The 13077-nt window shown below is 37.5% G+C and overlaps 2 protein-coding genes across 2 annotated transcripts; one reads left to right on the top strand and one right to left on the bottom strand.

Moving 5' to 3' along the window:
• On the bottom strand, positions 5214–6416 carry LOC104720573. Its single transcript, XM_010438461.1, has one exon. The coding sequence runs from the start codon at positions 6414–6416 to the stop codon at positions 5214–5216; it is 1203 nt and encodes a 400-aa protein (XP_010436763.1).
• On the top strand, positions 11421–12378 carry LOC104719510 (ribulose bisphosphate carboxylase small chain F1, chloroplastic-like). The gene is made up of 3 exons (XM_010437443.1): positions 11421–11640; positions 11726–11860; positions 11998–12378. Exons 1-3 carry the CDS (start codon positions 11470–11472, stop codon positions 12235–12237), a joined length of 546 nt encoding a protein of 181 aa, XP_010435745.1. The 5' UTR covers positions 11421–11469; the 3' UTR covers positions 12238–12378.

Below are 13077 nucleotides of genomic sequence, written 5' to 3'. Positions count from 1 at the left end.
GCTGGCCAAAAGTCAATGTTTAGCCCTTCTCTTATGGTGGTGAGTGCTTTATTAGGTAGAACAAGCTGAGTCTTTCCCACTGTTGGATGCTCAAAGTTGAAGAGGTGCTTCCCATGGTGCAATTCCTTTGCTAGAATGAGGGTGGAAATGAGATATTGGGTGTTTATCCATCTTGGTTGGCTTTCTCTCCTTGAAGTGGTACATTTGCAGGTACAAGGATTGGAGTGATGATACCTCCAATGGTTAGAACTCCAGTTGAGTTCCTCTTGTGCAGCTTGCTAACCCAGCTTCTATAATAGATGAATTGGTCAATGAGGACCATAGCCAAATCTGTATCCACACTGCTCCCAAGGATAACAGTCCCATCTCTTGCTTGTGTGATGATCCCATAGAGTGCTACATCAATCATCTTAAGCTCTCCCTCATTCAAGTTTCCAGTTTCCTTCCTAGCAAAGAATGTGTTTGCTAAAGCTTTGTGGAAGTACCTTAGGACTGGACTCCTTATCTTTGAACTCTTGGTCTTGGAAGAAGAATAAAGCTTGTTGTCTCCAATTGTCTCCCAAACAGCAAAAAGTTCTTCCTTGGGTATGACCATGTCCTCTTCACTTCCAACTTCAAACCCATAGAGTGTGGCTAGCTGCTTGAGTGACAGCTCATACTTCTTGCCCTTGATGGTGAAGTCAATGTAACCAGCTCCCATGTCTTGGTCCATGCTTGTGAAGAGATGAAGCTTGATGGTGGATAGAAAGTCACAACTCTCTTCCCTATACCCCTCCTAGCACAAACCCATGAATTTGCTTAGGTTGCATTTCTCAAATAGAAACTCAACATCTTCAGCCATACCCTGCTTCTCCATGGTTTCTTTATGGGGATATCTTGTTCCTTGGAAGCTCATCTTCATGAAGGCTTCATAGAGTTGGCTTGGGGTTTGAGAACCAGTTTTTTCTCCCATCTCTTCTTTTTCTTCACTTTCATTCTCTTCTTCTTGGTGTTCTTGAGCTGGCCTCTTCCCTTTTGCCTTAAGTCTTCTTTGCTTAGAGAAGTCAAACACCAACTCGCCCTCACTCTCACTCATGACCCAATCTTCTTCCTCAATTTGGTTCTGCTGTGCTCTACGACTCGACGAGTCACTCGACCGCACACTCGACCGAGTGCGTGGTTGAGTCCTATGTGGAGTGTCTTCCCCAGTTTCTCTTGGATTGTAAGGTACCTTTTGAAGCTCAGGGAAACTGGCAGCTACAAGCTTAGCAACTTCTCGGTGAGCAGAAGCTCTCTCTTGTGAGGTTATTTCAAAAGAAACTTGAAAAAATAAACTCAAAACTCCAATTAATAGGTTAGTCAACCAAAAGGAATGAAGGAATGGAAGCTTAAACTTTTAAAAGAGGTATTTATCAAGAATCTGAAATGCTTATGCAAAGAGATTGTATGGAGCTTATGGTCGAATTTATGCTCTTATAAAGGAGTAGAGGGGACAAGGAAACAAGGTGGAGCGTTTTTACCATTTGAATTTGAAATTGGAATCTTTGACTCATCTTGGCACATGCTCGACCCCACCACTCGACCTCACTTGGTCGAGTGCCTTGGCAAAATTTGAATTTTGAAAGTATCTCCCCCTCCGCTCGATCGACCTTGCACCGAGTGGGCTTGGGCTTGTAGCCACTCGATCGATTACCTCCGGTGGGCTGGTCGAGTTGCCTCAAAAGTCCATTTCCTCAAGTCCAATCCTTTTCATACATATCTATAATCCCTAATAAAGGTCTGTCCAACACAAATATGAAAGAAAAGTATCAAAACTACAATGAAAATAAGACTTATCTAGAATGATACCTTAGGGACTTCCTTCCTAGTGAGCTTGTTTAAAGTCACTAAGCTTGACTTTTGATGCCTTTTTAAGCTTGGGGAGCATCCTGGAAAAACATTGTTGACTTGTCTTGTTTCTCCATTTCTCCACAATACTTCTTAACTCTTTGACCATTAACTGTGAACTCAATACCATCCTTGTTAAGAAGTGTTACAGCTCCAAATGGTAAGACTTCTTTTACTTCAAAAGGGCCTCCCCATCTGCTCTTCAGCTTTCCTGGGAATAGCTTAAGCCTTGAGTTGAAGATTAGAGCTTCATCCCCAGCCTTGAGGTCTTTAATCAAAATCTTCTTGTCATGAAAGGCTTTTGTTCTCTCCTTATAGATTATGGAGCTTTCATAAGCTTCTAGCCTTATCTCTTCCAGTTCATGCAAATCTAGGCGTCTCTTGGCCTGGGCTGTCTCTAAGTCCAGATTCAACAGCTTGATTGCCTATAAAGCCTTATATTCAACTTCAACACGAAGATGGCAAGATTTTCCATAAACAAGCTGAAATGGGGTCCTTCCTATTGGAGTCTTAAAAGCTGTTCTATAGGCACAAAGTGTTTCATCAAGTTTGCTAGACCAATCTTTTCTTGTTGCTCCCACTATTTTTGATAGAATTGCCTTGAATTGCTTGTTTGAGACCTCTACTTGCCCACTTGTTTGAGGATGATAAGCTGTAGATACCTTGTGTTTAACTCCATACTTCTTCAACATTCCTTCAAAGACCTTGTTTATGAAATGTGTACCTCCATCACTGATCACAGCTCTTCGAATCCCACATCTTGGAAAGATTATGGTTTTGAAAAGTTTAATAACCACCTTGTGATCATTGGTGGGGCTTGCAATATCTTTTACCCACTTGGAGACATAGTCCACAACTACTAATATATAAACATTGCCATTTTATGGTGGGTTGAAAGGACCCATAAAGTCAATTCCCCAAACATCAAATATCTCAACTTCCAGAATTGGGTTTTGGGGCATCTCATTCCTTCTTGTAATATGTCCCATCCTTTGGCAAGCATCACAACTTGTAATAAACTTGTTAGTGTCTTTGAACAGAGTTGGCCACCATAGTCCTGCTTGTAGAACCTTTTGGGCAGTCTTGAATGTTGCAAAATGGTTCCATAAGTTGAACCATGACAGTGCTTCAGAACTCCTTCCACTTCATTTTCTGCAATGCACCTTCTAAACAGGCCATCTGACCCCCTCTATTAGAGATAGGGTTCATCCCAATAGTAATTGTTGACATCTTTGAGCAGTTTGTTCTTTTTATAAGGATCTATGCCTTTTGGAAATTCTTCACAAACTTTATAGTTCACTATGTCAGCATACCAGGGCAAGTCTTCACTGTCAACTGGCATCCATTCCTCCATCTGGTCCTGCTCGATCGGGTGTCCAAACACACTCGATCGAGTGCATGCTTGAGTGGTGGGTCGAGTAGTTTCCAGCTGCATCAGCTTTTCTTCAGGCATTGAATCATCAATCGGTATTGCCTCGTCGATCCGCATTATGGATAAATGATCAGCTACTCCATTCTCTATACCCTTCTTATCCACTATTTGCATATCAAATTCTTGTAGAAGCAAGATCCACCTTAATAGCCTAGGTTTGGTGTCTTTCTTTGAGTAAATGTGCCTCAAAGCAGCATGATCAGTATACACAATCACCTTGGATCCCACTAGGTAGCTTCTGAACTTCTCAAATGCAAACACTACTGCCAAAAGTTCCTTTTCTGTGGTTGAATATCTTCCTTGGGTTTCATCTAAAGTTCTGCTTGCATAATGTATAACATGCAGCTTCTTGTCCTTCTTTTGTCCGAGTACTGCTCCTACAGCAAAATCAGAAGCATCACACATGATTTCAAATGGTAGATCCCAGTTTTGGGCTTGAACTATTGGTGCTGATATCAAAGCAGCCTTGATCTCCTTAAAAGCTTTAAAACACTCTTCACCAAAGTTGAACTCAGTTTCCTTGAACAGCAACCTTGTCAAGGGCCTAACAATCTTGGAAAAGTCCTTGATAAATCTCCTGAAGAACCTATAATGTCCCAGGAAACTTCTTATGTCTTTTACTGTCTTTGGTGGTTGAAGTTTGACCATGACTTCAACTTTTCCCTTATCCACCTCAATCCCCTTCTCTGAAATTTTATGTCCAAGAACTATCCCCTCTTGAACCATGAAGTGACATTTTTCCCAGTTCATAACCATATTTGTCTCTTCACACCTTTTTAGAACCTTGCATAGGTTAGCTAGACAAGAAGAGAAAGAGTCTCCATAGACAGAGAAGTCATCCATGAAAACTTCAACAACATCCTCAATAAGATCAGAAAAAAAAAACATCATGCATATTTGGAAGGTAGCTGGTGCATTACATAGTCCAAATGACATTCTTCTATAAGCAAAAGTACCATATGGGCATGTGAATGTTGTCTTTTCTTGATCATTAGGATGAATTGGTATTTGGAAAAATCCAGAGTATCCATCCAAGAAACAATAATGGGTGTGATTAGCTAGTCTTCAAGCATTTGATCAATAAATGGGAGAGGGAAATGATATTTTCTAGAAGCTGAGTTAAGTTTTTTGTAGTCAATACACATCCTATGTCCTGTTATGGTTCTAGTTGGGATGAATTCATCTTGATCATTCTTAACTACAGTAATTCCTCCCTTTTTGGGCACACAGTGTACTGGTGAGACCCAAGTACTATCAGAGATAGGGTAGATCACACCAGCACCAAGCAGCTTGAGAATCTCTTTCTTTACTACTTCTTTAAGGTTTGGATTGAGTCTTCTTTGGAATTCTATGCTGGAATAAGATTCATTTTCAAGATGAATTCTATTCATGCAAAGACTAGGTGAAATTCCCTTGATATCATCCAAGGAATAGCCTATAGCTCTCCTAAACTTTCTAAGCTCAGAAACCAGCAAATGAGGCTCTTCATTACTCAAAATAGCATTTACTATTATTGGATAAGTAGAGTTAATTCCCAGAAACACGTACCTTAGCCCAGATGGGAGTGGTTTGAGTTCCACTTTTGGTGCTTTTAGCTCAGATCAGTCATTAGTGAGAGTTTAGGCTGAGTGCTCGGTCGAGTACTTCTCCGCTCGATCGAGTACATGCTCGAGTCCGCGGTCGAGCTCTCTGTCTTTACCATCTGAGCTGACCAAACTTCCTCTCTTGATGCTGGTAACCCCTCAAATGCTTCTGGGATATCACATTCTCTATAAGAGTCTAACATTTCTTTGTAAGCCTTGGTTTCTCTATATAAGAACCCTTTTACCCCATTTTTGGTCAAAGCAGTTTTGAGGTGATCTTTTTCTGATAATTCTTCCATCAGCTCCCCTGCTAATTTGTCCATATCTTCAACTCAAAAGATTTGTCCTCCAATTGTTGGTTTCTTCATGGTCTCTAAAACGTCGAATGTTATCTTGAAGTCCTCTCCCAAGTTGAGATCAATTTTACCCTTCCTTACATCTATAATAGCTCCTGTTGTGGCTAGAAATGGTCTTTCTAGGATCAGAGGATCTTTAGGTTCCTCATCCATTTCCAGAACAGCAAAGTCTATTGAGACTTCTACTGTTCCAACTCTTACTGGTAAGTCCTCCAAAACACCATGTGGGAATCTTACTGATCTATCAGCTAAGATCAGGGATATATTGCATGGCTTGTACCTTGTGAACCCTAGGCGTTTTGGAACTGACAGAGGCATTAGGCTGATTGGAGCTCCCAAATCACAGAGGCATCTGTTGAAAGTCAGAGGACCAATGGAGCAAGGCAATCTGAAAGAACCTGGATCTCTTAACTTCTGTGGGTTTACCTGTTTTTGGATTATAGCACTACACTCATGGCTAAGAACTACCATTCCTTGAACTTCTTTGATCCTTTCCATTACAGCGTCTTTCAGGAATTTCTGATAGGGAGGAATCAAAGCAAAGGCATCTATTAAAGGCATCCTAACCTCAATTTCTCTAACTTGTTTGTCAAACAGTGCTTTATACTTTTCAACCATCTGCTTCTTAAATATTCCTGGGAAAGGTAGTGGAGGCTTATAAGGGGGTGGGATGAACCACACTTCTTTTTCCTTGGTAGCAGCTGGGTCGAGCTTTTCCTGGGTAGGTACTCGACTTCCTGCTCGATCAGGTACTCGATCGTGTGAGGGTTCGAGTGGCTGGTCGAGTGGTTGCTCGGACTCCACCTGTTTTTCAGTCTGAGTTGTTTCTTGTTGAAACTCCTCCCCATCTTGAATATCACTGTCCTCAGTGAGTGGCAAAATACCAATCCTTTCTGGTAGTTGTCTGCCACTTCGAAGATTAATGGCATTAGCAAACTCAGTTGTTTGTTCAATTGCTTTTCCCTTCATTTGACTTTCAATGGTCATCATCTTTGATTGCAGGGTGTTAAACTTGAGATGCAAATCATGATAAGAAGAATCCAGTCTCTGAGTTAACTCAGCCAACTTCTTTGTTGTCTCAAGCTGCCCATTTGCTTGTCCAAGTAGCATTTGCTGCATCATAGCTCTTAAATCGGTTTCCTGGCCCTGGTTAGTCTGAAACCCTGGTGGGGGACACATTGGAGCCTGGAAACTTTGGTTTTGCTGCTTGGGTACATAATTGTTATGTTGCTGGGGCTACTGAGCTGGATAAACCTGGTCTTATGGGTTTGCCACATTAGTACTTCTGTAAGACAAATTGTTGTTCTTGAACTGGTTGTAAGGCTTGAAACCACCTTGATTCTGAACATAACACAACTCAACCATTTCATTCTCCCCAGCTTGACCTGTTGTGTCTTCATCAGCAAGGAAGTGAATGTTAGTCTAACTTGTCATGCACAGTCTTCAAATCTTTCTTGTACTTCTCATTCTGGACAGGTTCAACAAATCTGACAGTCCTATCATAGTCTTCATTGTAATTCCCATCTGACTGAGCCAAGTTTTCTACCAGTTCCCATCCTTCATCCACATGTTTGGTTAGAAAGTTCCCATTTGATGCAGTATCCCAACATTCTGATCTTTGGTAGAACTCCTCTGTACAGTGTGCTAAGTAGGGAATCATTACTAAACCCATGATGAGGACATTGGGTTTGGTAGCCTTTAAATCTTTCCCATGCTTCACAGAAAGTCTCATTATTTTTCTGTGCAAAACCAGATATCTCATTCCTCAGTCTAGCAGTCCTAGCGTTAGAGAAGAACTTGGCCAGAAAAGCTTTTTTGCAGCCATCCCAGGTTGTGATTGCTCTTGTTGGTAAAGTCTTCTCCCACAAGTGAGCTTTATCTCCAAGGGAAAATGGGAAGAGTCTGAGCTTGAAACTGTCTTCACTTACTCCATTAATATTGGTCAGGCCACAAAGCCTATCAAACTCATCAAGATGGTCTAAGGGATCCTCCATAGGCAGACCATGGAACTTGTTTGACTGAATCATAGTAATCAACCCACTTTTTATCTCGAAATTATTATTTGCTATTGCAGGTGGAATTATTCATGCCCTCTGTGTGCGAGTGTTTGGAGCATCACCTGCTCCAATCTGTCTTGGTCTCTGCATGGGTGGATCCATGAGCACTTGGTGTTCTTGCTCCCGAAGGATTCTGGTTTTCTGTTACCTCAAATCTCTTGGTAAACGGTTGATGTGCTGAATGTATCTTTCAAGGTTCTTGTTTCCTTTCGATCTGGTTTGCATGTACAGACTCGATCACCTACTCGAACTGACAGACGGTCGAGCACTGGCTCGAGTGAACCTTTGTTGGTGACTCGATCAACCACTCGAACTGACACTTGGTCGAGCACTGGCTCGAGTTGAGGATCAAACTGACACAAACTAGTAGACTGACTGAATCTGGCTTGGTGACTCGATCGTTCAATCAAACATGCAGACGGTCGAGTGCAGGGTCGAGTTGGTACCTGAAACTCAAAACAGCCAAGCAGATGAAGATTCAAATCAGTAATGATCAAGTGTAACAATAGAACTTAATCTTAAACTTGTGTAAATCCTGACTGTCACAAACAACTACTCCCCGGCAACGGTGCCAAATTGAAACATGTTCTTTTCTGGTGGTTTTGAAATACTTATGAATGTATGAATGATGCAATCAGACAACAGACACAAGCTGAGACCAAAGATATATAATAAGGTGGAATGCAAGAGGTTTCAATTACTCTTATGCAGTTGCAGTATAAGAGATGTCAATCCATAATGAGTATGATGCAAGCAGTTAAGATGTAAACACTTATCTAAGTTAAGCCAAATATGAAGATGGTTTTGGTGTAACAGTTTGATGACAAAAATGTAAATGCAAGATAATAACTGAAACTAAGATATGCAATGAAACAAGAATGAAATTAGAAAGATACAGGACATAAAGCAAGTACTGGGAAACAGACTCGACCAAGCACTCGATCGTATGCTCGATCGAGTACTGGGTCGAGTGGGAAGCTACGAAGACAGAAACAAAACTTAACAATCAAACAGAGCAGGTTGAAAGTAAATTAAACAGAAAGCGGATAACAGTAATCAAATAGAGAAATCAATAAACACAGTAGGTCCTAGGGATGGATTCATGGGCTGAACTTGAGCTATATTAATCTAAACTGACCAACAAACCTTCAATCAACAGTGAGTTATCTCTAGACAATGATCTTCCAATACTTGTTAATCCATTCTCATGACAATAACAATCAAGCTTAGATACTCCTAGATCTAGTTCTCACTAGCTATTGCATATAAAAGCAGGCATAAAGATCCAGATCATCACATGTCAAAAACCTTCCTACACAACCAATCTCTTGGGATAGGAAAAGTAATCTCCAACATTAGTATTATCCAGAAGCTTAAACATTGGCATGATGCGAAGCAACCTTGGATATTTAAACAATCAAGCTTGGTCACTCTAAACTACCATAAATCTCATCCAGCCTAATCCATCCCTAAGATCCTAACACACTACTGAGATGAACAACACATGATGAACAGAATCATAAACCCAAAAATAAATGGAACTTGCATGATTAGAAAGATAAGATAAAGATCTACAACTTTGTTCAAGGAAATAAACTTAGATTCTCAATACCCAGAAAGTTACATAAGCCACAAAGTATGAGAATCTAAGGAAAAAGCTTAAAAGTGTTGATGATGTAAACCTAAAAGCTAAAATCCCGAAAAGGGTAAAACTAGGTTTTTGTGATATTTTTCCTCTGTAAAGTGGCTTGTCAGCAGCCATAGAGTACAAAGGGTATATATAAAAAAGTAGGGAAGCCCTAAAATGGCTACAGGACAAAATAGAGAGGCGGCTCGGTTGACTCGACCAAGTGCTCGGTCGAGTGCATGGTCGAGTCAGTGCTTCTTCTGCTCCTTTCAGTCGGTCGAGTCCCTCTCAGCACACGGTCGAGTGTCTGGTCGAGTGTGGTAGTCGAGTGAACTCCCGGACCTTGATTCTTTTCTGATCTAGCTCCATTGGGTCCTAAATCACCTGTTTATGCAAGAAACAATGTAATGCAATGCAAATCTACCCTAATGCATAAACAACCCTAAAACTACTCAATGATGACCAAACAAGCTAGTAAAACATGCAAAATGTGTAAATAAACTAAGGTAAGACAAGGTAAAATATGTGAACATCAGCCACCAAACATTATAACTCAGCCGTCATATAAATCTACGAATCCTTTCGTTTTCCCTTAAGTATTATAACTCAGCCGTGAAGTAATATAAATCAGACATTCACTACCAGTAATGACGTGGAATAATTTGCTGATGTCTATTATTTTAAATATTTTTGGAATTAAAAATGAAAAATTAAGCCAGGAAGTTACTTGTAATTACACCCAAAACACTAAATATATGAGTAATTTTTAGAAAATGTATAATATACCAACAATATTTCTACTTTTCTATAACATTTGACTAATTTGTTCTAAAATGATTTGCTTAGATAATTTTGTCAATAATAATTGTTGATTATGAACTTATTAACTTAATCTCGGTAAACTAAAATTTTAAACTACAAACAAGATAAATAAAAGGTCGAAAAACAAAAAAGTTAGGCCCGTATATTAACACAAATATAAGAAAAATATGTGAAATTTTAAGTTGTATTTAAAATATTAATTTTATTTAATTTGAGTTTTTTAAAACCCCGATTTAGAGTTCACACACTCCATCTTTTAATACAATTTCTTTGTATATTACATGATAATAAAATAAGATTTTAATTCTATGCACTCAATCCTAATGAGTAACAATTATTATTTTCATATAAAAAAATGTGCATTGTATCAAATTTATATCTTACTTAATATTTTTTAAAAACTAAAAATTAATAAAACATAACTCTCAAATAAAAAAATGAAAACTACTTTTATCTCATATTTGAAAAAGTAACAATATCTTAAATATATTTTTTCATATTTTGTAATCTCATAGGTAATAGTTTTACTACTTGTCCAACTAATTTTAAATAAAACTATACTAACATTATCATCAATTAATCAAAAATTCAAAAACGTTATTATGAGAAAAATTATTTGTTTATGTAAAGGTGAGTATCTACAATCCTTTTTATTTTAGGATTAATAATTGACAGTATAATTTATATGACTATGGTATTATAGTAATTAATTTTATAATTTTCTTTATTTTTTTCTTATAGAATTAGTAATTTAAAATTAGCATTAGTATTATTTTTTATATACATATATGAACTGTCTTTTATAATTATTAAATTTTTTCATAATTTAATAACTGAAATTTACATTAAGAAAATTACATTAATTTCTTATAATTTACAAATATGTTAAAACAAAATTTTTGTATAACACATGACAAAATCTTTAATTGTTAAAATTGACATGTGTCGTGACCACATGACTTACTAACTTTGAAAACCAAGGTTTATATAATAACATAATATTCAATACACTATCAAATCATTTTACCGATTGAAAAACTTAAGAAAATTACATTAATTTCTTATTTTGATTATCTTATTTTTCTTATATTATGTTAATCACTAATTTTAACACATTAAACCTTTTTGTACTTTAATCATTTTTCTGTATAAATTTCATTATACTATATGGTTTTAATAAATAATAATTGTAATTAATTGCAAATATTTTCCTTATTAATTGCACATAATTTTCTATTTAAAATTGTAATTAATAGATAACTTTCCTACCAGAATTAGTGATATAATAGATTACTTTTGGGTTTATATACTTTTCAAAAATATTAATTGTAATCTTTTTGTTTTTCAGTTTTTTAATTTTCCTATAATTATTAAATAAATTTTCTTTTAACACATGTCAAAATATTATCGATATACTTGACACATGTCACGATTATATGAATTACTAACTTTGAAAACTAAAGTTTATATACGAATGAGCCAAAAGCAACCAATCAAGTGGAGACTAGTACTAAACCATACACATTCACTCGTTTAAAAGAAAGATAAGATAAGGTTGTACCTCTCCTTAATCATGTGGCAGTGAACCACGTTATCATGAAGCGTTTTATCTTTAGGGTTTTTTTCCCTCTTGTTGCTCTCACTATATATAGGTGAGGAAACCAATAGAAATACCATTAAGTAAGACAAAAGAGAAAGAGGAGAAGAAGAAGAAGAAGAAGTAGTAATGGCTTCCTCTATGCTCTCCTCCGCTGCTGTGGTTAGCACCCCAGCTCAAGCCACCATGGTCGCTCCGTTCACCGGCTTGAAGTCATCCGCTGCTTTCCCCGTCACCCGCAAGGCCAACAACGACATTACTTCCATCGCAAGCAACGGCGGAAGAGTTAGCTGCATGAAGGTAAATGTCATTGATAATAACACTCGTTAATTTGTCACGTGTAATTGAACAAAACTGAAAATAATTGGAATTGGGAATTATATAGGTGTGGCCACCAATTGGAAAGAAGAAGTTTGAGACTTTATCTTACCTTCCTGACCTTACCGATGTCGAATTGGGTAAGGAAGTTGACTACCTTCTCCGCAACAAGTGGATTCCTTGTGTTGAATTCGAGTTGGAGGTAAATTAACACATAACTCTTCCTTTTTCTCTAATTTTACTTACATTGCAAGACACCAAAGTCAATAACCGGATTTTCTAAACCAAAATTGATTCACCATGTGAATTGTATTAAATGGTTTTCTCATGTGTATGTAGCACGGATTTGTGTACCGTGAGCACGGAAGCACACCCGGATACTACGATGGACGGTACTGGACAATGTGGAAGCTTCCATTGTTCGGATGTACTGACTCCGCTCAAGTGTTGAAGGAAGTGGAAGAGTGCAAGAAGGAGTACCCTAACGCCTTCATTAGGATTATCGGATTCGACAACACCCGTCAAGTACAATGCATCAGTTTCATCGCCTACAAGCCCCCAAGCTTCACCGGGGCTTAGTTTCTTTTTTGGAATATTCAATGTTGGCTATGGGGAATCCAGTTTTGTATGGTCGATGTAAATTTAAGTAATTATCAGCCAACTAAAAAGTTGAAGACTTGTTTTTTTAAAAGTGAAAAGTGAAAAGGTTATTTCCTATCATTTCCTCTATTAATATAATTTCATTGTTCTTAGCACTTTTATTACTCTTGTATATTCGTTTTATCTCCTTTAATTTAAACAACATTTTTGTTCCTTTAAATTCCCCTCGTAATTCTTGGTTTTGATTCTCTAGACTAAAGATGAAATTTGCAAAGAGAGACTTTTTCGCTACATTTCGCTACCTCGTATAGGCTCGTAACCTCTGATGAAAGAGAGACCTTATCGCTACCTTTTTTCAAAAAAAAAATTGCACGTGAAAGCATAACTAACAAAGATGGTTTAGAACCAAAAGCTTAAGTTATGGGGGAGACCATTTTAAAGATGAAATTAGCCAGTAAAAGGTAGTACAAACACGTATAAAATATACATTTTTTAAAACCATAAGGATGCATTCCAAACCCGTAAGTGGTATATATATTTAAGTTTGATTCAAGTCCAAAAAATAAAAATATGGCATCGTATCTAGCAAGGACCGACAAGAATGAAATTTATAATGATATCAAAGCATGAATATCTTGAATTTGGAGAATGTTCCCTATGATGATTATTGACTTGAAAGTGTAAACAATTATTTTTTTCCGAAAGTTCAAGATTAACGAAAGAAATATGAAACTACAGTCGATTACAAATGATGATGAAAAGTTGAAAACGTAGCATCCAACAGGTTTTTTTTAGTTTTCTTCAGAAAAAAAAAATCCA

Source organism: Camelina sativa, chromosome 10 (assembly GCF_000633955.1).
Source record: "Camelina sativa cultivar DH55 chromosome 10, Cs, whole genome shotgun sequence".
Lineage (NCBI taxonomy): Eukaryota > Viridiplantae > Streptophyta > Magnoliopsida > Brassicales > Brassicaceae > Camelina > Camelina sativa.
This window is presented reverse-complemented; position numbering and strand designations above follow the sequence as displayed.

Excerpts from the sequence above, each read along its gene's own strand:
- LOC104720573 (XM_010438461.1), bottom strand. The coding sequence starts at position 6,416 with ATGTGTCCCCCACCAGGGTTTCAGACTAACCAGGGCCAGGAAACCGAT.
- LOC104719510 (XM_010437443.1), top strand. The coding sequence starts at position 11,470 with ATGGCTTCCTCTATGCTCTCCTCCGCTGCTGTGGTTAGCACCCCAGCT. Across the intron at positions 11,641-11,725 it reads GAAGAGTTAGCTGCATGAAG|GTGTGGCCACCAATTGGAAA; the intron begins GTAAATGTCATT and ends GGAATTATATAG. Across the intron at positions 11,861-11,997 it reads GTGTTGAATTCGAGTTGGAG|CACGGATTTGTGTACCGTGA; the intron begins GTAAATTAACAC and ends ATGTGTATGTAG.